Below are 27,149 nucleotides of genomic sequence, written 5' to 3' on the forward strand. Positions count from 1 at the left end.
ATCAACATACAAAATGCTTTAAAAATATTGAAAAACAGTCATTTAGAAAAATGCCCAGGGTTTTGCAAACCAAGAGCAGTTCAGGAATAAACTTCTAGCAAACCTTTGCAAATGTGTTTATCTGATAGCCTTTGATTGTGACTAATTAGAGCTGGCTGTAAATATGTTTGTGCACAACTCCAATCACTGTGTAGCCTGTATTCAGCTAAACAAAAACTGCAAAAGTCTTAATTATACAATTTGAGTTTCAGTCTCCCTAGCAAACTGGGAACAAGCCCAATAATAAGAGGTATTTTCTGTCAACAGCAAGCAAAAGGAAATATTAGGTATAATAAGTGTGTGGGGCAATGTTTATATATTTTAATTAAAGGGATATTAAACAGTCTGTTTCATTGTTGTGTTAAAAAAAACTTCCAATATTTACATCTAAAAAAAAAACAAAAAAAACTATGAGGGATCCCCCCCACCCCCCAATTACTCATAAAATAGCAGAATAAGGTCATTTGTAATGAGGATATAAGCCAACTTGACTTATGTAACTTTATGACTTAATAATACAAACGTTCCCAGTTGATGTAGAAGAGCACATAAAGACAATAAAAACAACGCTTCAACCTCCCAATCAACTACGGCAGGTTCCTCTAGGTTTATGGTCTACTTATAGCCTGTGAGTAAAATAGCAGAGATGCCATCAGGCACAGCACGGGCGGATAAAAGCTTCAGTGGGATTATTTCCTCGCTTTTTTTTTTTTTTTTTTTTTTTTAAACACAACCCGCTAATAACAAAACCTAAAAATATGTGACTTTATAACTTCTAAAGGGATATTAAAAAGAAATTGAAAGTTGCATTTGAGAAGCATTTTGCTTTGTCAGGACCCTTTCCATATGTATGAGGTAAGAGAGTGCATTGTTGTTCACACACATGCAGTAGGCGGAAGATGGGGAAACTCTCTTTTATTCCTTTAGGCTGGTTTATCAATGGATCTTCTCAGTTAATTCATTATAATATAGTAAATGGACGTGGAAGTCAACAATGTTCAACATTGCTGTTAACACTCTCTTTTCCCCCAAAGAGAAAACAGACTCCTAGGATAAGACAAAAGGCTGAAAACCGACACCGCAGTGTAGGATATGTACGTATTCCTTTTCAACAATAGATACCAAAAGAACAAAATACATTTTAAAATAGAAGTGAATTGAAAAGTGTTTTAAAATGACATGCTCAGATTTATTTAGTTATTGACTTGCCTATCCCTTTAATTTTGTAAATCTAAATAGTATACGCAGTAAAGTAACATTCATCAATAGTAACTGATTAAAGTTATTATCATCTAGTTTTTATTTTGAGGCACTACCCTTTAGAATTAGTGTGAATACAATACTATTAGTCACTGAACCTTCGTTATAGTGGGCAAATTCGCCAAACCAGCGGCACAAAGACAATAACATATCCTCTTTGGCCATGCACATCTTCTAACTGAATACTGTGTGTGTCTCAACCAGAGAGGAATATTTGTAATTATTGGACCTTAAAATCTCAATTTGCCTTTCCAAGCAAAAAATCTGAATGGACAGTGATGTAGGAGACAGAAAATTGGAGGAAATCTGATACACGTCTGTCAAGGGCTATACAGAAACAGAGGAACATTACTTAGATTGTAAAATCACCAGGGGGAAGGCCTGGTAATCCTTCAGTCTCAGTCTGCCTTACCTGTTTTGTCTATATGCATTGCTACTCCAGTATAGTGTGGCAGAGTCTCTTGGCAAATTACAAATAATTATGGTGATACCTTCATGATGTTCTCTGGCAGATATGGGCATGAGCTAAAATTGTAGTAGATATCTTTTTTGTAGGCTTATTTGAAGATTGTGATTGGGTATATACCGTATATATTGTATGCCTTGATTAATATTATTTTTGGTATTTAAAGGAAATAAAAATAAAACATTCATTATTCAGATTGAGCAGGTCAATTTAAAGTGATGGTAAACCTTAACTAATCAAATGGCATATATTTAATCATGCATGACTAAGGGCCTAGCAAGGGCCTGAAACGTTGTATTTTTTTTTTCTTTGGACCCCATGTAAACAAATAAAGGTATTTTTTGCCAAATTGGAGGCTGGAATAATTATGTTACTTTCTGGATGAGAGGACCTGGCGAGTCTGGTATTCTGTGCCCCAAACAAAGAACAGGTGTGCTGTTTCCCAACTTTGTCTGAAGCTATATATTTAATCTTTTCCATTAAGAAAGTATATGTGTACTTTTTTTGTTTTGAATCCATCTGTGAAAGGGTTAAATTAGTGCATATAGTAATGCTTCTATTGTAAAGTTATGCCGGCCCACTTAATTGGATGTTCACTGGCATTGTCATAAAAAAAAAATCATCTAACATGTGTATCATTTGACAATTTTAAAGTCCAGCCCCTTTAAAGCCCTTAGAAAGCCTATGTAGGGAGTGGGTGGGACTGCCCTATACATCACAGCCCAGCCAAAAGAGGAAATGAAGGGGGCGGAGGAACAGACAATACTAATTAGGATTATAAACCTTTTATTATAATATATATATATATATATATATACATACACACTTAAAGTATGTGGTTTTGCTTGCAAACTAATATATTTTTCATTGCAACATTCTTATAGTCTGACATTTACCATCACTTGAAGATACTTTGATGAAAAGCATATCTAGGTAGGCTCAGAAGCAGCAATGCACTACTAGGAGCTAGCTGGTAATTGGCAGCTACACGCATAAGTCTCTTGTCTGTGGCTCACCAGATGTGTTCAGCTAGGTCCAATATTGTTGTCTGTGCCATGCTCATTTGTTTTACTGTTTAAAGTAATATGTGAAGTCATACATTAAAAGTGAAGTTTCTAGTCTATTACATTTAAAATTAAAAACGGTGGATTCCAAATACTTTTGTCAAATTTTACTTAGTTAAGAGAAAATTGTGCATTTTCCTAAAATAAAGTTGTAAGTGTGGCAATAGTTTCAGCTACGTCTGTATATATCAGTTTTGTAGTATGTATTGTAAAAATATAAGTGATGCAAATGTTAAAATGTAACAGTTATAATAAAAGGCTTAAAAGGGACAGTAAACTGTAAAATTGTTTTTCCCTTAATGTGTTTCCAATTACTTTTAGTATAAAATCTACGGGAATTTGCTATTTAATGTTTATTAGTGTATATTAAATAGCTGATTTTGTGTTTTGAAGGCACAACCTAATAAAATGGGTTGCGCCTGTAGGTATAATCAGATCTCATTACTTTATCACATTGTGTACACATACATGCTTCTTTAGCTTATATCTGTCCGTAAACCAAACACCAATACTTGGAGAGATCAATGAAAAATTTACATTTTATTACCTTATCTCTTCTATACCCCACTAGGAGTGTAATTTCTTCTGCTGGCTGTGTTTACACAGATTATCTATAGCTTGGACCTAAGGCCACAAACTTTCAGTATAGGTGGGGATACCACAGGCTAAATCAACTATTTTAGGGTATAAGGGTAAAGGAAATACTAGTAAACAATTGAATACACTCCTGCAGGTAAAGTGGATCATTGGGAACAAATTAAAGGGGAGACATTTTTTGAGTAAACTGTCCCTTTAAAGAAGAAAACAGCAGCAGGTATCACAGAACCATAAAGTAGACAAGTTAAGATCTGCAGCATTAGCCTCACCTTTTATGCCAGAGTCGAGGTACTGAAGCAAGACTTAGGAATGTGCACAGAAAAACGAAATATAAATATACATATACACACACAAATATATATATATATATATATATATATATATATATATATATATATATATATATATGTGAGTGTGTTTGCTTATACTGTCTACTCCATGTAATATTCTCAGTTTAACAACCGTATTACATTGGGGCTTTTCTATAGGAAACCTATGTACAGTCTGATACATTAACGTATGAATGGCTCAAATCATTTTGATTGGATTGGATTCAGTTCAAATAGTCTTGTGTCTCTAGCTAGAATTGCTGCTATCATAAAAATAAATAAAGGGATATTAAACTATAAAATTAAAAGGCATTTTATTATTGCACTTGCTGGGAGCTAGCTGAACAGCTAAAGTGAGCCAATGACAAGAGGCATGTTTGTGTAGCCATCAATCGCCAGCTAGCTCACAGCAGTATACTGCTGCTTTTCAACAAAGGATACCAAGAAAACAAAATACATTTCATAATATAAGTAAACTGAAAAGTCTCTTAAAATTGGACAATGTGAATATTAAAAGTTAAATTAGTTGTTTTATATCCCCTTTAATGTAGCCAGTGTCACTGAGAAAACAGAAACTACATTATTATTATTATTAATATCAGTATTTATTTATTTGTAAAATACTGCCAAATTCTGTAGAGCTGACTGCATGAAAAGGGATACACTCTTTATGGTAAAAGATACAAAAAAAAAACTAATGAAAACTAAAATGACACAAGAAGAAGGAGGGAGAGTATTACCCCAAGAGCTTACAATCAACCTCTCTGTGCATAAAACTTTCCAAGTTCTTTTTACAAATCTATAAAACACTAGAAGCTGAGATTCTATACCCAGAAGCCCAAGCACAGCAGCAGAGTCAAACTGGGAATACGCATCAAAGGGAAACTCTTGTGGGCAAATAAAGACAAGTAAAATGAGATCGCTTTCAGTGTAAATATTTCTTTTGAAGCAATTTTACCTTCAAAATGACTCCACGTTCAGGCAGCACATAATGATCACCATTGACAGATCTGACATCACAAACAAACTTAGGTTCCCTTACAAATTGTATATAAACAATGACCGAGCAGTTGGTCCCTTCCCCCATCACACCCCATAAAACAGGCTGTGTCTATACCCTGTCACCAGGCATTGGGATATTTTCAATTGCATTCTCCAGCTGCCTTGGGTTGTATCACACGGCAACAAATACATATTCTGTTGAGACCTAATTGTGCTAAACTTCAGGAAAAAGAAAAAGGATCACATGGGTGGATATATATATATAGATAATATATATATATATATATCACTGCCTTTCAATTAACCACTTGTCTGTAAAAGATGATTTAGCTCTCAGGTCAAAACTTAGTACGTTCATATTGCTATGAAAAAAATAAACTACCTCTAAAACTTTCAAATAAAGAGATACTCTAAAAAATATCATATACACAGAATTTGAAAAGACCATATTTATATACAGAAATACACACACACTTTGTTATTATTTTTAGATACTTATACATAATGTTTACAGCTGTTAAAATCTAAGTTACACTTTCAGTTGAAAAAGTGTACTGAAATATTCTGAATGTAGCAAGTTTACTTTCTCTGTGATAAAATAGTAATACGCATAAAGCTTTGTTTAAAAATACCAGTGTTTAATATATCACTGATCTTACCTGTAAAATGCATTGTGTCCCATCATACCGCTGGCAGCACAGCACACAGAAACTCAAGATTCCTGTACATATTTATCTTCCTGTCTGAGAGCTGCAACAGTCAGGAATGCAGAAAAGCAAGTGAAGCTATGGAGTCCAACCCAATGAGAGCCTCGCTTGGGACAGCAGAACAATAGATTTGTTTCAATCCATACTGAGTGAATGTAATTCACTCTGGGAAATAAAGGCTACACACACACAGTGTCACTCAAAACAATGTAAACTGCTATCACAAGGGTGTGTAGTAAAGGGGAGGTGTGTATGGAGGGGAGGGTGGAGAATTTGTCAGCTGAAACAAAACCTTTATTTTACTAGCTCATCTGCTAACTGGATTGGTGGAGACTCACTTTATAAGTTTGCACATGTCATGCACTGTACTCTGATGCTTTTCTATGCACAGCGAACACCCAACACGAGTGTGAATCTCAAGGAACTGGAAAGAGAGGTTTTAGATAAATAAACAAACAAAAATGTGTATCACAACATAGGTTGTGGTGAGTAAAAAGGTGAGACGCCCTCTACCATAAGTAATACTGAATAAAAGATTTGATTGTGTAGCACATCAAACAAATCGCAGTTATCTCCCGAGGACCTATTTATTGGACACACCAGCTGGCTGATTTCACTGATCACCCGACTAAAATGTAAACCAGTATTAAGATAAAATTAACTTCACCTCCACCCGCATCTCCTGCTTTCATTACCAGATCCATGACGAAACCGGCTTCCTCCAATCGTTACGTTGCCCCACGATCTGGATGCCAAAGGGGGCACACAATGATTGGAGGAATCTGCTAAAGAAAGCATGAGATATGGGCGGAGGATCAGCGTTATGTTAACCATAACTCAAAGGTAAGTATTTTAAAAAAATAAGCGTCATTGTAAACTTTAATGAATTAAAGTGCCCCTGTTTCTAAGATTATTTAATTCTTTAAAGGGATAGTATAGTCAAAATTAAACTTTCATGATTCAGATAGAGCATGCGATTTTAAGCAACTTCCAAATTTACTCCTATTAACAATTCTTCTTTGTTCTCTTGCTATCTTTATTTGAATGTAAACATAGGAGCCGGCCCATTTTTGTTTCAGCTCCTGGGTAATGCTTGCTGATTGGTGGCTACATTTAGACATCAATCAGAAAGTGCTACCCAGGTTCTGAACCAAAAATGGGCCGGCTCTTATGCTTACATTCTTTCTTTTTCAAGTAAAGATAACAAGAGAAGGAAGAAAATGTGATAATAGGAGTAAATTAAAAAGTTGCTTAAAATTACATTCTCTATCTGAAAGTTTCATTTGGACTTTACTATCCCTTTAAACAGAACAAAACAAAACACTACAGTAAGCCATACACTCAAGTAAATATCTTTTGGGTAACAATATTGCAGAATACAAGCACTTGTAGACTGGGTCAGTTTGTGGTGCATTTTGCACAATGTATTAGAACCTCAGGAAGAGTTTCAGATACTAGTATCTAAGACAGGGAATCTTACAACGTATTACATTTTGTGGCTTTTTTTTTAACCCCTTAACGACCGAGGACGTGCAGGGTACGTCCTCTTAAAAAAGTCACTTAACGACCAAGAACGTACCCTGCACGTCCTCGGTTTGGAAAGCAGCTGGAAGCGATCCTGATCACTTCCAGCTGCTTTCCGGTTATTGCAGGATGCCTCGATATCGAGGCATCCTGCAATAATAATTTTTGCCCCTCCGGTGCAGAGAGAGCCACTCTGTGGCCCTCTCTGCACCGGACATCGATGGCCGCATTCGTTGGTGGATGGGAGCGTAAATGGGAGGTGGGTGGGCGGCCATCGATGGCTTCTTAGTCAGAGAGGGGGGCGGGATCGGGGGCGGGATCGCCGGGGGCACGCGCGTGCACAGGGGGCGGCGGGATGGCGCGTGCACGGGGAGGGAGCGGGTGGGAACCGCTTACACTACAGAAACTATTTTGGATATTATTGTAAAAAATAATAAAAAAAAAACCTAATGGAAATCATCTAAGGGATCTGGGAGGGGGTGGGGGATTGATCGGGGGGGGGGGAGAGCTACACTACAGAAAAAACTAAAATAAATTGTAAAAAAACATTTTTATATGCAAACTGGGTACTGGCAGACAGCTGCCAGTACCCAAGATGGCCCCCAATAAGGCAGTGGGGGGGGGGGGGGGAGTAGAGAGCTGTTTTTGGGGGGGGGGATCAGAGAGGTTGGGGGCTAAGGGGGGATCCTACACAGCAGCATATGTAAATATGCTTAAAAAAAAAAGTAAAAAAAAAAAACTCTTTTATTTTAGTACTGGCAGACTTTCTGCCAGTACTTAAGATGGCGGGGACAATTGTGGGGTGGGGGAGGGAAGAGAGCTCTATGGGAGGGATCAGGGGGTCTGATGTGTCAGGTGGGAAGCTGATCTCTACACTAAAGCTAAAATTAACCCTGCAAGCTCCGTACAAGCTACCTAATTAACCCCTTCACTGCTGGGCATAATTCACGTTTTGTGCGCAGTGGCATTTAGCGGCCTTTTAATTACCAAAAAGCAACACCAAAGCCATATATGTCTGCTATTTCTGAACAAAGGGGATCCCAGAGAATCATTTACAACCATTTGTACCATAATTGCACAAGTTGTTTCTAAATAATTTCAGTGAGAAACCTAAAGTTTGTGAAAAAGTTGACTATTTTTTTTAATTTAATCGTATTTGGCGGTGAAATGGTGGCCTGAAATATACCAAAATGGGCCTAGATCAATACTTGGGGTTGTCTACTACACTACACTAAAGCTAAAATTAACCCTACAAGCTCCCTACAAGTTCCCTAATTAACCCCTGCACTGCTGAGCATAATACACTTGTGGTGTGCAGCAGCATTTAGCGGACTTCTAATTACTTAAAAACAACGCCAAAGCCATATATGTCTGCTATTTCTGAACAAAGGGGATCCCAGAGAAGCATTTACAACCATTTGTGCCATAATTGCACAAAATGTTTGTTAATGATTTCAGTGAGAAACCTAAAATTTGGAAAAATTTTACTTTTTTTTTTATTTGATCGCATTTGGCGGTGAAATGGTGGCATGAAATATACCAAGATGGGCCTAGATCAATACTTTGGGATGTCTACTAAAAAAAAATATATACATGTCAAGGGATATTCAGGGATTCCAGACAGATATCAGGGTTCCAATGTAACTAGCGCTAATTTTGAAAAATAATGGTTTGGAAATAGCAAAGTGCAACTTGTATTTATTGCCCTATAACTTACAAAAAAAGTAAAGAACGTGTAAACATTGGGTATTTCTAAACTCAGGACAAAATTTAGAAACTATTTAGCATGGGTGTTTTTTGGTGGTTGTAGATGTGTAACAGATTTTGGGGGTCAAAGTTAGAAAAAGTGTGTTTTTTTCCATTTTTTCCTCATATTTTATAATTTTTTTTATAGTAAATTATAAGATATGATGAAAATAATGGTATCCTTAGAAAGTCCATTTAATGGCGAGAAAAACGGTATATAATATGTGTGGGTACAGTAAATGAGTAAGAGGAAATTACAGCTAAACACAAACACTGCAGAAATGTAAAAATAGCCCTGGTCCCAAACGGACAGAAAATGGAAAAGTGCTGTGGTCATTAAGGGGTTAAACAAAGAAAGAAAACAAATGTTCTTATACAGAGATGTTTTTAGGCTTGTAGGTGTGTCACTGTCCACCAATAAATCAGTGGGAGTTCTGCTTATCAGCCAGTAAGCAATCACGCCTAGAGCTTTAAATTTTTCTCCCATTGAATGTGGCCCCTGTAATACATTTCACCTGTTGGAGAGTATTACAAAGTTTTCAAATAGTTCCTTTACCTTTATAATGATATTTGAAATAGCTGTTTTGCCTGTTGAAACCTCCACCTACACTGAACATTTTAATACTTAGTTATAGAAAAGCTATATAAGCAAGAAAAAGTAGCAAAAATCAACCTCGCAGTGGGAGTGGGAAAACCTGGGAGACCAGCCCATTTAAAGGGTGTTTCTGCAGCACTTTTAAATACAATAAACTCTTATCAGTTGGTTGCCTGATATAATTGTCTCTCTAAAGCAGGGATGGGGAACCATGGCCTTCCAGATGTTTCAGAACTACATTTCCCATGATGCTTAACTGGACTTCAGAGTGCCTAAGCATCATGGGTAATGTTGTTTTAAAACATCAGGAGTGACAAAGTTCCCCATCCCTGCTTTAAAGTGATGGTAAAGTCTCCAATTTGTATAATCTGATCCAGAATGGAAACAATAATTTAGATGGACTAATCCATTCTAATGAAGATATGGTATAACTTACTTTTTTCATGTAGCAATGAAATTTGAATATCCCACGCTCTGGCCGCCCACTTGAAAAGTTTTTTTTTTTGTTTTTTTTTTTGTGAGCTGACGGTTTGAACTGTTCTTTAACAGGTCGTTATGGCCTTAAGGACCAGCGACGTACCCTGTACGTCGCTGCAGTCCTGGGCTTCTCTCTGCCGTGATCTCGCTCAAAATAGTGAGATTGTACTATTTCTGCATGCCCTAAGAGTGGGGCACTGCAGAAATAGATTAGCAGAGTTATTGATGCAGAGAGGGCCACTCTCTGGCCCTCTCTGCATCGGACAGCGGTGATGCCGATCGTTGGTGGGTGGGAGCACAAGGAGGGAGTTGGGTGGGCGGCCCATTGCTGGAGGAGGCAGAAGGAGGGCGGGAGTGGGTGGGTGGGACCGCTCGTCCATGCTAAAGGGAATTAAAAAATAACTGCGTCATTGAGGGGGAGGAGGGAGTAGGGGCAATGAGGGGGATCCCATGTGGGATCCGTTAATGGAAAGGGATCTTGGAGGGGGGTAGGGTATTGAGGGAGGGCAGCTACTACTACTTTATTTATTTTTTTAATTATCCAAATTTGCAGCAAACTGGGTATTGGCAGACAGCTGCCAGTACCTAAGATGGCGGCAAATAAGCAGAGGGGTGGGGGGTTAGAGAGCTTTTTTGTGGGGAACCTACACTGCAGTAAATATATTTAAAACATTTTAAAAATAAAATAAAAAATAGACTTTTATTTTCATACTGGCAGACTTTCTGCCAGTACTTAAGATGGTGATGACAATTGTGAGGTGGGGGAGGGAAGATAGCCGTTTGAGGAGGGTCAGGGAGGGATCTGGGGATGGGATGTGTCAAGTAGGAGGCTGATCTCTACACTAAAATTAACCCTACAAGCTACCTAAATAAACCCTTCACTGCTGGGCATAGTACAAGTATGGTGCGCAGCGGCATTTAGTGGCCTTCTAATTACCAAAAAGTAATGTCAAAGCCATATATGTATGCTATTTCTGAACAAAGGGGATCCCAGAGAAGCATTTACAACCATGTGTGCCATGATTGCACAAGCTGTTTTTAAATAATTTCAGTGAGAAACCTAGGATTGTGAAAAAGTTAACGTTTTAATTTTTTATTTGAGCGCATTTGGCGGTGAAATGGTGGCATGAAATATACCAAAATAGGGATAGATCAATACTTTGGGTTGTCTACTAAAAAAAATATATAGATTTGATAGGTAAATATAAAAAAGGCTCTTTTTCTGTTTAAATGTAGTGATGGCAAAAATGCTAAAAATGCTCTTATCTTTTGGGGAAGTTTTGGTCTGAAATGCCCGGTCCTTAAAGGGACAGTCAACACTTCATTTAACATGATTGGATATTGAAAATAAAAACCGAAGATCCACCTGCACTATACCCCTCCTGCCTTGCTTCTGTCCTAATCAGCGTCGCTAACCTCTGTAATAACCGGTAAATATGGCAGCCGAACTCCCCCCACCGTTACGTAGCTGCCTTCTTCTTCAACTGATAAGCAAATCAGAATCCAGTCCTCTGACAGAAATTGCACGCGCTTCTACTGCGCATGCGTTAGACCATTATCTCCCATACAGAAGTGATGCTTGTTCACGCTGTAAGAAACCCGGGCTTTAAAGCATGCGCAGACTAAGTATGGCTGATTTCTGTGCATGCGTTTGAACATTATCTCCCATACAGAAGCGATGAGCGTTTAGGCTGTAAGAAACCAGGGCTTTAACGCATGCGCAGACTAAATATGGCTGATTTAAACACAAGCGCATAGAGAATAGCTCCAAGGGTGTGCGCTTCAGGGTGACGTATAGAGTGAGGGGGGCCGCTCTAAAGTCACCCTGTGAATAACACAGAAGTGCCGGGTGGGAGGAGGAAGATCAAAATCGGAAACAAGTTAGTGATCAAAATATATAATAAATACTATTTTTTTTTAAAAAAAAAAAAAAGGAAAAGAATTATTAGGAGGCTGCAGCTATATGAAAATTGACATTCACTTTAAGGCCCAATTGCACTTTTTATTCACAGAAAAAATATTTTAACATATTTAAAACAGAGCTTTTTCATAAGCAATATAAACTTTTTTTAGACTTACTGTTACAGTTGTAGTAAGTTATGACAATGCCTATAAGAGCAGTCAACTCGCAATTTGTTAAAGGGACACTCAATTGATACAGCAGGCAATTTTAAACTACTTTCCAATTTACTTCCAGTCAAGTCCAAAAAAAACTTTCATGTTTCAAATAGGACATGTAATTTTAAACAACTTTCCAATTTACTTTTATCACCAATTTTGCTTTGTTCTCTTGGTATTCTTAGCTAGGATGTTCATATGCTAATTTCTTAGACCTTGAAGACCGCCTCTAATCTAAAATGCATTTTGATAGTTTTTCACAACTAGAGGGCATTAGTTCATGTGTTTCTTATAGATAACATTGAGCTCATGCATGTGAATTTACCATGGAGACAGCTCTGATTGGCTAAAATGCAAGTCTGTCAAAAGAACTGAAATAAGGAGGCAGTCTGCTGAGGCTTAGATACAAGGTAATTACAGAGGTAAAATGTGTATAATTATAACTGTGTTGGTTATGCAAAACTGGGGAATTGGTAATTAAGGGATTATCTATCTTTTAAAACAACAACAATTCTGTTGTTGACTGTCCCTTTAACAAAATGTGCTCAGTCTTTTTATATTTACACTTAAACAAAGCCAATTTATTCCTTAAATACCAGTTTAGATTTATAAAAAAATATATTATATATAAATCCAGTCAGGAGGCTTGAATTCTTTCTGAAGCAGCAATGTTATAGTAATGAGACATACTGTATATGTATACATACACACACACACACAGTATTCTCTCGCACTGACCACCCGGCTAAAATTGTAGCCAATATTAAGATAAAATGAACTAATACGACATTTTACTCACATATACATGCACTTTATCTATATATGTATATATACAGGTAGCCCTCAGTTTACGCCGGGGTTAGGTTCCAGAAGGAATGGTTGTAAATTGAAACCCAGTTTATAATGTAAGTCAATGGGAAGTGAGGGAGTTAGGTTCCAGGCCCCTCTCAAAATTGGCATAAGTAACACCTAATACATTATTTCTAAAGCTTTGAAATGAAGACTTTAAATGCTAAACATCAGTTTAAACCTAATAAAATAACCACACAACACAGAATATATAATTAAACTAAGTTAAATGAACAAAAACATTTGCTAAACAGCATTATAAACCTAATAAAATAATCACACAGCACAGACTTTACTTGCATTTTTGTGCAAACAGTTTTTTTTTATGCATTCCAATCTGGACTGATTTATAGACAGGAAGATCTTGCTCCTTTGCAAGCTGCTCGATAGCTCAGGTCTGGTTAAACTGGTTAATTTTAGCTTGCTTGGCTTGCATATCTTTGCTGCAACACAAGCGGACAGCTCCACCTACTGGCTATTTTAATCAATGCACTGCTTCTCAATGCTTTTCAATAGCAGTCACATGACTGAAAAAAGGTTGTTATTCTGAAACGGTGCAAATTGAACCGTTGTAAACCGAGGGCTACCTGTGTATATATATATATATATATATATATATATATACATACACACACTTACATACATACATACAATATATATATATATATATATATATATATATATATAATATATTTATATGTATATCTATTATCAAGTAAAAAGGAACTGCACTCACTGGATCAATGTCAAATCATAAGAGTTTTATTCCTTATAGGTGATTTTTTTAAAGTTTACTGACCCTGAAATGTCACCTATATGTTCATTTTTTTCTTTAAAATATGTAGTTTTTTGGATCTAGCACCCTGGTTGAAGCAATTTGTAGTAAGAGTGCAAATACCTTATATATAGTGTGTGTGTGTATCCAAAGTATATTTAGTATTTCCTTAAAGGGACATTAAACACGTTTTGATTTTGTGTTAAAATTGTGGTTTGTCCCATGCTCCTTAGAGAGGCCAAAAAGCACAATCTGTAACTTAAGTTTTTAAAATGCTGCAGACTGTCTACCCAGCTAGTTGATTTTACAAATTACAAAATTTGCTGTTTGGCCTTTCTAGATAATGTGGGGCAAAGCACGAAGTGTTCAAAGTCCTTAATTAAAGGGTTAACCCTTCCCCCGCCTCCTTCACATTCCTCAGCAAGTCAGAGCTGTTCTATTCCACACCCTGTAAACTGCTCCTCATTGAATCCTCACACAAAGATACTGCCCTGCAACACATACTGTCAAATTGTGCCATGCGGCATCAGTGAGCTCAACGTGGATTTGTTTACTGGTTAAAAAAATAATAATAATGGATAGCAGCTCCCAGCAGTACAGTCATATTTTTACCTCAAAGTACTTTTAAAAATGCGAAATCCACCAAAAAGTTTGATAAACAGTCGGAAAACGTGAATGCTGGGGAGGTATTAAAGGTAAATTATGCTAAAAAAAAAATCCTGTAGATTTTGCCTCCTTTCATTTAGTTTAAACATTTCCAGTTCCACTGAGTTATATAGTTATATAGTTATATAGTAATGGGCGTTGCAATATTGTAACTTAGTTATCCCAGATTAACCCATTAAGGACCAATGACGGAATTATTCCATCATGAAACAATTGAGCAAACTGAAGCTGTGTCCTTAAGGGGTTAAACAGACTGTTTTTTTTTTCTGAGAATAATGTCCCTTTATAATAAACACTGAGCTTCAGTTCTAAAATACAATTCCTGCTTTCTTTTTTATTCTTCATTTGGTGATATTATTATCAGTTATTTGTAGAGCGCCAACAGATTATGCAGCGCTACTGTCTATATATATATATATATAATTGAAAATTTATGACACCTCATTAGCGTGAGTGGTATTTTATTTTCATGATATGATTATCATCAATTACAATAATAATATACAGATCCTCGATTTTGGGAGATATAGTTTGTGATTGCTGGCAAACTAAATTATGCTCAGACTGGGGGGCTGTAGTGTTGTAAAGCAAGGGCTGCATAATATATTTCTTAGTAATTAGGCACTGCATTGCAATGCATCTGCAGAAAAAAAAAAAAAAACAATCTATGCCTACCTGATCAATTTCTTTCTTTCAAGATAGTGAGAGTCTGCAAATTATTATAAAAGAAACACAATGTTTTCAAAACCATTTCAAAATAAAATTTTAGTAACAAAATGTGTAGGATTCTGTAACTCCAAATGGAGAATGCAACCCCTTGAAAACCCATTTCAGCATGTTTACAGGTGAGGTCAGATGTTCATGATATCTAAGCAATCACTGTGTAGCATGCAGTTACGTTAGGAAAACTGTGTTATAAAATATTTTCTATTATGAATATGAGAGAGTAGCAATTAATCATGTTCTTGTTTGCATAACAATCTTAAAGGGACAGTGTACACCAATTTAATAATAACTGCATCTAACAGATACTGATCTAAAAATCCAGTATAAAATATTTTAAGAACTTGCTTAGAAGCTCCCAGTTTAGCACTGTTGATGAGGTTTGGCTGGGACAACCAGTGAAAGGGGCTGTGAAAACAAAAAGAGCAGACACTCCGCCCATCCTCTGCATATGAAAAGACAGATAACACAAACAGGAGCCAGCAGGAGTCTGTAAACGCATGTATACATCTAACACTCTGGGGCTTGGTTAGGAGTCTGAAAATCAGCACAATGTTATTAAAAAAAATAACCAAAACTATACATTGTTACAAAGACACTCACAGATGGGCTATTTAAATGGATCCTCTACAAAACATTTATGGAAAGAAAAATCTTGTGTACTATGTCCCTTTAAGCTAAAGCTATTTAAATAGTTGTTGACATGAAAAGGAAATGTATTTGCACAAACAATACCTGGGTATTAATTGCTTACTGGATGATATAGACCGTTTCCACACCGGTTGGCAGTAAGGGATATGCTGCTAAAAGCATTTTATTTCCAGGCAAATTTGATTTTCTCAAGAAAAAAACTGCAATACATTTTCTCTCTTTATCTCTTTCTATCTCAAGAATGGATATACAATAAATCTATGTCTAGTACCTGCATCTTTGTCTTTTAAAAAAGGGATTGGAGTTATGTGATACAGTAATGTTTATCACCATATAAACTGTTAATCTCACTTGGCAAAACAAAATACCCTATGATGCCCACTCTATTCATATTAACAATAGAAGCTTTGGCTGTTCTGTTCTGCCCACAGCATTCCTTTTAGGTCAGCTTTTGTACAATTCAGATTGTCACTAATTAAAATCTGATTAATTCAGCGGTCACCCACCCAAACCCCCAATGGTCTTTATAGAATAGGTTTCATTGGGCTAGGGCAGGGGTACAGGCAGCATTTTCTCTCTAGTAAACAGTCAGAGTGTGTGTGTGTATATATATATATATATATATATATATATATACACATACAGTGGATATAAAAAATCTACACACCCCTGTTAAAATGTCAGGTTTCTGTGATGTAAAAAAATGAGACAAAGATAAATCATTTCAGAACTTTTTCCACCTTTAATGTGACCTATAAACTGTACAACTCAATTGAAAAACAAACTGAAATCTTTTAGGTAAAGGGAAATAAAAATAAATAAATAAAATAATATGGTTGCATAAGTGTGAACATCCTTTTATAACTGGGGATGTCGCTGTGTTCAGAATTAAACAATCGCATTCAAAATCATGTTAAATAGGAGTCAGTACACACCTGTCATCATTTAAAGTGCCTCTGATTAACCACAAATAAAGTTCAGCTGTTCTAGTAGGTCTTTCCTGACATTTTGTTAGTCGCATCCTACAGCAAAAGTCATGGTCCGCAGAGAGCTTCTAAAGCATCAGAGGGATCTCATTGTTAAAAGGTATCAGTCAGGAGAAGGGTACAAAAGAATTTCCAAGGCATTAGATTTACCATGGAACACAGTGAAGACAGTCATCATCAAGTGAAGAAAATATGGCACAACAGTGACATTACCAAGAACTGGTTGTCCCTCCAAAATTGATGAAAAGACGAGAAGAAAACTGGTCTGGGAGGCTGCCAAGAGGCCTACAGCAACATTAAAGGAGCTGCAGGAATATCTGGCAAGTACTGGCTGTGTGGTACAAGTGACAACAATCTCCCGTATTCTTCATATGTCTGGGCTATGGGGTAGAGTGGCAAGACGGAAGCCTTTTCTTACAAAAAAAAAACATCCAAGCCCAGCTAAATTTTGCAAAAACACATCTGAAGTCTCCCAAAAGCATGTTGCAAAAGAGGTGTTCTGGTCTGATGAAACCAAAGTTGAACTTTTTGGCCATAATTCCAAAAGATATGTTTGGCGCAAAAACAACACTGCATATCACCAAAAGAACACCATACCCACAGTGAAGCATGGTGGTGTCAGCATCATACTTTGGGGCTGTTTTTCTTCAGCTGGAACTGGGGCCTTATTCAAGGTAGAGGGAATAATGAACAGTTCCAAATACCAGACAATATTGGCACAAAACCTTCAGGCTTCTGCTAGAAAGCTGAACATGAAGCGGAACTTCATCTTTCAGCATGACAACGACCCAAAGCATACATCCAAATCAACAAAGGAATGGCTTCACCAGAAGAAGATTACAGTTTTGGGATGGCCCAGCCAGAGCCCAGACCTGAATCCAATTCAAAATCTGTGGGGTGATCTGAAGAGGGCTGTGCACAGGTGCTGCACTCGCATTCTGACAGATTTAGAGTGTTTTTGCAAAGAAGAGTGGGCAAATCTTGCCAAGTCAAGATGTGCCATGCTGAAAAACTCATACCCAAAAAGACTGAGTGCTGTAATAAAATCAAAAGGTGCTTCAATAAAGTATTAGTTTAAGGGTGTTCACACTTATGCAACCGTATTATTTTAGTTTTTTATTTTTATTTCCCTTTACCTAAAAGATTTCACTTTGTTTTTCAATTGAGTTGTGTAGTTTATAGGTCACATTAAAGGCGGAAAAAGTTCTGAAATGATTTATCTTTGTCTCATTTTTTTACATCACAGAAACCTGACATTTTAACAGGGGTGTGTAGACTTTTTATATCCACTGCATATAAATAAATCCAGCAAGGGTACAGCACTCACAAAGACTCTGTGTGTCCTTTATGCCCGCGGTGCACTTAGTAGTAGGTATATAGCAGCAAAAGTAAAGGCACTCAACGGGTCTTAATAATATAATCACAATTTATTTAGCTGTATAAATTGTGATTATATTATTAAGACCCGTTGAGTGCCTTTACTTTTGCTGACATTTATATATATTCATTTAATTTCCAATATATGCACATTGCAAACTCTCTTCAATCAACAATTACCAGAATATTTATCAGTAATTCCTATAGATGGTATCTATAAGAAGGTAGTGCTGGCTAGATTTGAAACCATTCAAGTTTTTTATTATTATTTTTGGGATGGCCGGAGGAAGAGGAGGTATCCCTTGAATGGCACAGTTTTATATATATATATATAAAATAGTGTGTGTATGTGTAAAAACCTTTATCCATACTGCTTAGGACTGGAAAAAGTTTGGGTTTTGGAATATTTGTATATTTGTAAAATTGTACAGTTTGAAGAGGGGATGGGACCACGTGTAAATACCAATATCAATTGACATTTAGGCAAAATGTATGTCATAATGCAGCAATATAAAAAGGTAGTGTTATATAATTTGTAATATTTTCTTATACATAATACCATCAGAAACAAACTTTTATATATTTGTTTAATCTAAAAGAGGGTATTTTTTAACACACGTTTCTGTCCTGAATAAATCGATGTTTTCTTGATATACTTGCACATTGTCCCTTTAAAGGGGCATTCCAACCAAGGTTAAAATCCACATGGATGCATTTATTTTTGGAATAGAAACAGTTATGTAATATACATGTATTAGCAAAAATGCTTGTAATAAAAGCTATAGCGGTTTCAAGTGTTCCAGAGCCTAAGGTACTTGTACCATCTGGTAATGACTCAATTTGTTAATTACTGACTTGTTACAAGCCCCACTTGTGCTCTGAGCTTCTGCAGTATTTAAAATTCTAGTGCACTGAGAATATCTAGCTATGCTTCCCATTGCAGAGATACAAGTTAACACTAAAACAGTGATAACTGTTACAAGAAGCATTTTTGCCAATACATGTTATATTGTAAATATGTCTCTATTCAAAAATATAATGTGCATTTAAATATTTACTGAAATGTACCTCTTAATGAAAAAAACTAACAAGTTAGATGCTGTAATGGACTAATACATACGGAATTTGGCGGCGCTATACAAATAAATGATAATAAAATAATAATAATAATACATATTTTACATTGGTACTAAAAGCAATACATTTCAGGCACGCTATTTATAACCAGCCAGAAAGCGTCGCTATAAGTGCCAGTTTAAACACTGGCAACAGGCTGCCCCCTCTGATAGCTCTGCAATAGTCAACAAGAACTGACTGATAAGGAAATCACAGTACAATGAGTGCTACATTAGTCATGCAAGATCTTATTTCCAATAAAAGCAATAACGATAGTTAATTTGGCACTTGTTAGATTCCTGAAGCAAACTAAGAATATTTATAAAATAGAATACTTAAAAAATTAATTAGTGCCATGAAAAACTAAAGAACAAAAAGCTAAAATAGATTACAGAGCTTTGAAAAATAGATGGGTGGACTATACCCCCCCACCTTTGTTGTCAAACTTGTAATGCACGTCATTTCTATAGGGCTCTAGGAATTGTCCTAATTACCCTGTGATCAACCTGTCCATATAAATGAGTTAAAAGGACAGTCTACTTGGTTTTTTTATTGTTTAAAAAGATAGATAACTCCTTAAAGTGCCATGAAACAGGTTGAGATCTGTGCATATCCTAAAAGGGCTAATCAATTAAAAATAGTTTGCATAAAAAAAAAATGTTTAAAAATTGCTGGCAAGTATTTTAAAATAATTTTCAAAAATAAGCAAAATTAATTACATAGCTAAACTGCCTGGAGCAGCTAACTCCACCCCTCTTATCAGTGTTTAGACACAGGCATTGTATTTCAACTGAGTTCACAGCTTCTATGCATGCTCCAGCAGATAATCCCTATTCACTTTTGCATTTTACCAAAAGAACAATAAACATAAAAAAACATTATTATACTAATATACTTTATAACCTCTAAACCTCTGCCTGTTTCTAAGCCTCAGAAGGCCGCCTCTTATCTCAGTGAATTTAATTAGCTTTTCACAGCCGGACAGTACTAATTCATGTGTGTCATATTGATAACATTATGCTCAATCCCGTGGAGTTACGCATGAAGCCGCACTCATTGGCCAAAATGCAAATCTGTAAAAAGCACTGAGATAGGGAGCTGTCTGCAGAGGCATAGATACAAGTTAATCACAGAGGTAAAAAGTGTATTAATATAACAGTGTTGGTTAAGCAAAACTGGTGAATGGGTAATAAAGGGATTATCAATATTATTAAACAATTATTTTCAAGTAGACTGTCCCTTTAATTGGATATGAAACCTAAAACATTAATTTTGTGGTTCAGACCCAGCAAAAAAAAAAAAAAAAAAAAGTTTCCAGTTCACTTGTGATGATCAATTTTGCTTTGTTCCCATGGTATTCTTTGTTAACAAAATACCCGAGTAGGTATTTTGGGCACTACATGACAGGAAATTGTGCTGCCATCTTGTGCTCTTGCAAATAGAGAACTTTATTGCAAAACTACTGTCCTATAGTGCTTCAGGCACGTGCACGCTCCTGTGCTGATGTCCCTGCTTTTCAACAAAAGATACCAAGAGAATGAATAAATTTAGAAAAACAGAATTTATGCTTACCTGATAAATTACTTTCTCCAACGGTGTGTCCGGTCCACGGCGTCATCCATTACTTGTGGGATATTCTCCTCCCCCACAGGGAAAGGCAAGGAGAGCACACAGCAAGAGCTGTCCATATAGTCCCTCCCAGGCTCCGCCCCCCCAGTCATTCGACCGACGGTTAGGAGAAAAAAAGGAGAAACTATAGGGTGCCGTGGTGACTGTAGTGTATAGAGAAAGAAATTTTTCAAACCTGATTAAAAAACCAGGGCGGGCCGTGGACCGGACACACTGTTGGAGAAAGTAATTTATCAGGTAAGCATAAATAATGTTTTCTCCAACATTGGTGTGTCCGGTCCACGGCGTCATCCATTACTTGTGGGAACCAATACCAAAGCTTTAGGACACGGATGAAGGGAGAGAGCAAATCAGGTTACCTAAACAGAAGGCACCACGGCTTGCAAAACCTTTCTCCCAAAAATAGCCTCCGAAGAAGCAAAAGTATCAAATTTGTAGAATTTGGCAAAAGTGTGCAGAGAAGACCAAGTCGCTGCCTTACATATCTGATCAACAGAAGCCTCGTTCTTGAAGGCCCATGTGGAAGCCACAGCCCTAGTAGAGTGAGCTGTGATTCGTTCAGGAGGCTGCCGTCCGGCAGTCTCATAAGCCAATCGGATAATGCTTTTCAGCCAGAAAGAAAGAGAGGTAGCAGTAGCTTTTTGTCCTCTCCTCTTACCAGAATAAATGACAAACAAAGAAGTTTGTCTGAAATCCTTTGTTGCTTCTAAATAGAACTTTAAAGCACGGACTACATCTAAATTGTGTAACAAACGTTCCTTCTTTGAAACTGGATTCAGACACAAAGAAGGGACAACTATTTCCTGGTTAATATTCTTGTTGGAAACAACTTTTGGAAGAAAACCAGGCTTGGTACGCAAAACAACCTTATCTGAATGGAACACCAGATAGGGTGGATCACACTGCAAAGCAGATAGTTCAGAAACTCTTCTAGCAGAAGAAATTGCAACCAAAAACAGAACTTTCCAAGATAGTAACTTGATATCTATGGAATGTAAGGGTTCAAATGGAACCCCTTGAAGAACTGAAAAAACTAAATTTAGACTCCAGGGAGGAGTCAAAGGTCTGTAAACAGGCTTGATTCTGACCAAAGCCTGTACAAAGCTTGTACATCTGGCACAGCTGCCAGTCGTTTGTGTAACAAGACAGATAAGGCAGAAATCTGTCCTTTTAGAGAACTCGCTGACAATCCCTTATCCAAACCTTCTTGGAGAAAGGAGAGGATCCTGGGAATTTTAATCCATGAGAATCCCTTGGATTCACACCAACAGATATATCTTTTACATATTTTATGGTAAATCCTTCTAGTCACAGGTTTTCTGGCTTAGACCAGAGTATCTATCACTGAATCTGAAAACCCACGCTTGGATAAAATCAAGTGTTCAATTTCCAAGCAGTCAGCTGGAGAGAAACTAGATTTGGATGTTCGAATGGACCTTGTACTAGAAGATCCTGTCTCAAAGGTAGCTTCCCTGGTGGAGCTGATGACATATTCACCAGGTCTGCATACCAAGTCCTGCGTGGTCACGCAGGAGCTATCAGAATCACAGAGGCCTTCTCCTGTTTGATCCTGGTTACAAGCCTGGGAAGGAGAGGGAACGGTGGAAACGCATAAGCTAGGTTGAACGACCAAGGCGTCACTAATGCATCCACTAGAGTCGCCTTGGGATCCCTGGATCTGGAATCTTATGAATCCGGCCTTCGCTAGTTGAGGCCAAGCCCGGAGAGCATTGTATATCGCTCTCAGTTCCAGGATGTTTATCGGGAGAAGAGACTCTTCCCGAGACCATAGACCCTGAGCTTTCAGGGAAACCCAGACCGCGCCCCAGCCTAATAGACTGGCGTCGGTCGTGACAATGACCCACTCTGGTCTGCGGAAACTCATTCCCTGAGACAGGTGATCCTGTGACAACCACCAACGGAGTGAGTCTCTGGTCATCTGGTCTACTTGAATCTTTGGAGACAAGTCTGTATAGTCCCCATTCCACTGCTTGAGCATGCACAGTTGTAATGGTCTTAGATGAATTCGAGCAAAAGGAACTATGTCCATTGCTGCAACCATCAACCCTACTACTTCCATGCACTGAGCTATGGAAGGCTGCAGAATAGAGTGAAGAACTTGACAAGCTTTTAGAAGCTTTGACTTTCTGACTTTTGTCAGGAAGATCTTCATTTTTAAAGAGTCTATTCTCGTTCCCAAGAAGGGAACTCTTGTCGACGGAGACAGGGAACTCTTTTCTACGTTCACCTTTCACCCGTGAGATCTGAGAAAGGCTAGAACAATGTCTGTATGAGCCTTTGCTTTGGAAAGAGACGACGTTTGGATTAGAATGTCGTCCAGATAAGGTGCCACTGCAATACCCCTTGGTCTTAGAACCGCTAGAAGGGACCCTAGCACCTTTGTGAAAATCCTTGGATGATCTTTGTGGATAGGAATATGTAGATACGCATCCTTTAAATCCACGGTAGTCATAAATTGACCCTCCTGGATTGTAGGTAAAATTGTTCGAATGGTTTCCATTTTGAACGATGGAGTAAAAACCCCTGACCTTGTTCCACAGTTGGAACTGGGTGTATCACTCCCATCTTTAACAGGTCTTCTACACAATGTAAGAATGCCTGTCTCTTTATTTGGTTTGAAGATAAGTGAGACATGTGGAACCTTCCCCTTGAGGGTAGTTCCTTGAATTCCAGAAGAAAACCCTGAGAGACTATTTCTAGTGCCCAGGGATCTAAACATCTCTTGCCCAAGCCTGAGCAAAGAGAGAGAGTCTGCCCCCTACAAGATCCGGTCCCGGATCGGGGGCTTCCCCTTCATGCTGTTTTGGTAGCAGCAGCAGGCTTCTTGGCCTGTTTACCCTTGTTCCAGCCTAGCATTGATTTCCAAGCTGGTTTAGTCTGGGAAGCGTTACCCTCTTGTCTAGAGGCTGCCGAGTTGGAAGCCGGTCCGTTCCTGAAATTGCGAAAGGAACGAAAAACAGAATTTATGTTTACCTGATAAATTACTTTCTCCAACGGTGTGTCCGGTCCACGGCGTCATCCTTACTTGTGGGATATTCTCTTCCCCAACAGGAAATGGCAAAGAGCCCAGCAAAGCTGGTCACATGATCCCTCCTAGGCTCCGCCTACCCCAGTCATTCGACCGACGTTAAGGAGGAATATTTGCATAGGAGAAACCATATGGTACCGTGGTGACTGTAGTTAAAGAAAAAAATTATCAGACCTGATTAAAAAAAAACCAGGGCGGGCAGTGGACCGGACACACCGTTGGAGAAAGTAATTTATCAGGTAAACATAAATTCTGTTTTCTCCAACATAGGTGTGTCCGGTCCACGGCGTCATCCTTACTTGTGGGAACCAATACCAAAGCTTTAGGACACGGATGAAGGGAGGGAGCAAATCAGGTCACCTAAATGGAAGGCACCACGGCTTGCAAAACCTTTCTCCCAAAAATAGCCTCAGAAGAAGCAAAAGTATCAAACTTGTAAAATTTGGTAAAAGTGTGCAGTGAAGACCAAGTCGCTGCCCTACATATCTGATCAACAGAAGCCTCGTTCTTGAAGGCCCATGTGGAAGCCACAGCCCTAGTGGAATGAGCTGTGATTCTTTCGGGAGGCTGCCGTCCGGCAGTCTCGTAAGCCAATCTGATGATGCTTTTAATCCAAAAAGAGAGAGAGGTAGAAGTTGCTTTTTGACCTCTCCTTTTACCGGAATAAACAACAAACAAGGAAGATGTTTGTCTAAAATCCTTTGTAGCATCTAAATAGAATTTTAGAGCGTGAACAACATCCAAATTGTGCAACAAACGTTCCTTCTTTGAAACTGGTTTCGGACACAGAGAAGGTACGATAATCTCCTGGTTAATGTTTTTGTTAGAAACAACTTTTGGAAGAAAACCAGGTTTAGTACGTAAAACCACCTTATCTGCATGGAACACCAGATAAGGAGGAGAACACTGCAGAGCAGATAATTCTGAAACTCTTCTAGCAGAAGAAATTGCAACTAAAAACAAAACTTTCCAAGATAATAACTTAATATCAACGGAATGCAAGGGTTCAAACGGAACCCCCTGAAGAACTGAAAGAACTAAATTGAGACTCCAAGGAGGAGTCAAAGGTTTGTAAACAGGCTTAATTCTAACCAGAGCCTGAACAAAGGCTTGAACATCTGGCACAGCGGCCAGCTTTTTGTGAAGTAACACAGACAAGGCAGAAATCTGTCCCTTCAGGGAACTTGCAGATAATCCTTTTTCCAATCCTTCTTGAAGGAAGGATAGAATCCTAGGAATCTTAACCTTGTCCCAAGGGAATCCTTTAGATTCACACCAACAGATATATTTTTTCCAAATTTTGTGGTAAATCTTTCTAGTTACAGGCTTTCTGGCCTGAACAAGAGTATCGATAACAGAATCTGAGAATCCTCGCTTCGATAAGATCAAGCGTTCAATCTCCAAGCAGTCAGCTGGAGTGAAACCAGATTCGGATGTTCGAACGGACCCTGAACAAGAAGGTCTCGTCTCAAAGGTAGCTTCCAAGGAGGAGCCGATGACATATTCACCAGATCTGCATACCAAGTCCTGCGTGGCCACGCAGGAGCTATCAAAATCACCGACGCCCTCTCCTGATTGATCCTGGCTACCCGCCTGGGGATGAGAGGAAACGGCGGGAACACATAAGCTAGTTTGAAGGTCCAAGGTGCTACTAGTGCATCCACTAGAGCCGCCTTGGGATCCCTGGATCTGGACCCGTAGCAAGGAACTTTGAAGTTCTGACGAGAGGCCATCAGATCCATGTCTGGAATGCCCCACAGCTGAGTGACTTGGGCAAAGATTTCCGGATGGAGTTCCCACTCCCCCGGATGCAATGTCTGACGACTCAGAAAATCCGCTTCCCAATTTTCCACTCCTGGGATGTGGATAGCAGACAGGTGGCAGGAGTGAGACTCCGCCCATAGAATGATTTTGGTCACTTCTTCCATCGCCAGGGAACTCCTTGTTCCCCCCTGATGGTTGATGTACGCAACAGTTGTCATGTTGTCTGATTGAAACCGTATGAACTTGGCCCTCGCTAGCTGAGGCCAAGCCTTGAGAGCATTGAATATCGCTCTCAGTTCCAGAATATTTATCGGTAGAAGAGATTCTTCCCGAGACCAAAGACCCTGAGCTTTCAGGGATCCCCAGACCGCGCCCCAGCCCATCAGACTGGCGTCGGTCGTGACAATGACCCACTCTGGTCTGCGGAATGTCATCCCTCGTGACAGGTTGTCCAGGGACAGCCACCAACGGAGTGAGTCTCTGGTCCTCTGATTTACTTGTATCTTCGGAGACAAGTCTGTATAGTCCCCATTCCACTGACTGAGCATGCACAGTTGTAATGGTCTTAGATGAATGCGTGCAAAAGGAACTATGTCCATTGCCGCTACCATCAACCCGATCACTTCCATGCACTGAGCTATGGAAGGAAGAGGAACGGAATGAAGTATCCGACAAGAGTCTAGAAGTTTTGTTTTTCTGGCCTCTGTCAGAAAAATCCTCATTTCTAAGGAGTCTATTATTGTTCCCAAGAAGGGAACCCTTGTTGACGGAGATAGAGAACTCTTTTCCACGTTCACTTTCCATCCGTGAGATCTGAGAAAGGCCAGGACAATGTCCGTGTGAGCCTTTGCTTGAGGAAGGGACGACGCTTGAGGAAGGGACGACGCTTGAATCAGAATGTCGTCCAAGTAAGGTACTACAGCAATGCCCCTTGGTCTTAGCACAGCTAGAAGGGACCCTAGTACCTTTGTGAAAATCCTTGGAGCAGTGGCTAATCCGAAAGGAAGCGCCACGAACTGGTAATGTTTGTCCAGGAATGCGAACCTCAGGAACCGATGATGTTCCTTGTGGATAGGAATATGTAGATACGCATCCTTTAAATCCACCGTGGTCATGAATTGACCTTCCTGGATGGAAGGAAGAATAGTTCGAATGGTTTCCATCTTGAACGATGGAACCTTGAGAAACTTGTTTAAGATCTTGAGATCTAAGATTGGTCTGAACGTTCCCTCTTTTTTGGGAACTATAAACAGATTGGAGTAGAACCCCATCCCTTGTTCTCTTAATGGAACGGGATGAATCACTCCCATTTTTAACAGGTCTTCTACACAATGTAAGAATGCCTGTCTTTTTATGTGGTCTGAAGACAACTGAGACCTGTGGAACCTCCCCCTTGGGGGAAGTCCCTTGAATTCCAGAAGATAACCTTGGGAGACTATTTCTAGCGCCCAAGGATCCAGAACATCTCTTGCCCAAGCCTGAGCGAAGAGAGAGAGTCTGCCCCCCACCAGATCCGGTCCCGGATCGGGGGCCAACATTTCATGCTGTCTTGGTAGCAGTGGCAGGTTTCTTGGCCTGCTTTCCCTTGTTCCAGCCTTGCATTGGGAAGTATTACCCTCTTGCTTAGAGGACGTAGCACT

General features: G+C 38.6%; 1 protein-coding gene across 4 annotated transcripts in view; it reads right to left on the minus strand.

Moving 5' to 3' along the window:
- Positions 1–27,149, minus strand: part of RASAL2 (RAS protein activator like 2) — a 516,482-nt gene that overhangs the window by 184,997 nt on the left and 304,336 nt on the right. The window contains exon 1 of one of the 4 annotated variants that reach the window (XM_053693296.1): positions 5,417–5,653. The exons of the other annotated variants lie outside the window; for them this stretch is intronic. Within the exon in view, the coding sequence (XP_053549271.1) occupies positions 5,417–5,429 (13 nt within the window). The 5' untranslated portion in view covers positions 5,430–5,653. Of the gene's footprint in view, positions 1–5,416; positions 5,654–27,149 lie in introns of those variants that run through there. 4 annotated transcript variants of the gene reach the window in all.

This window comes from Bombina bombina, chromosome 10 (assembly GCF_027579735.1).
Source record: "Bombina bombina isolate aBomBom1 chromosome 10, aBomBom1.pri, whole genome shotgun sequence".
Classification (NCBI taxonomy): Eukaryota; Metazoa; Chordata; class Amphibia; order Anura; family Bombinatoridae; genus Bombina; species Bombina bombina.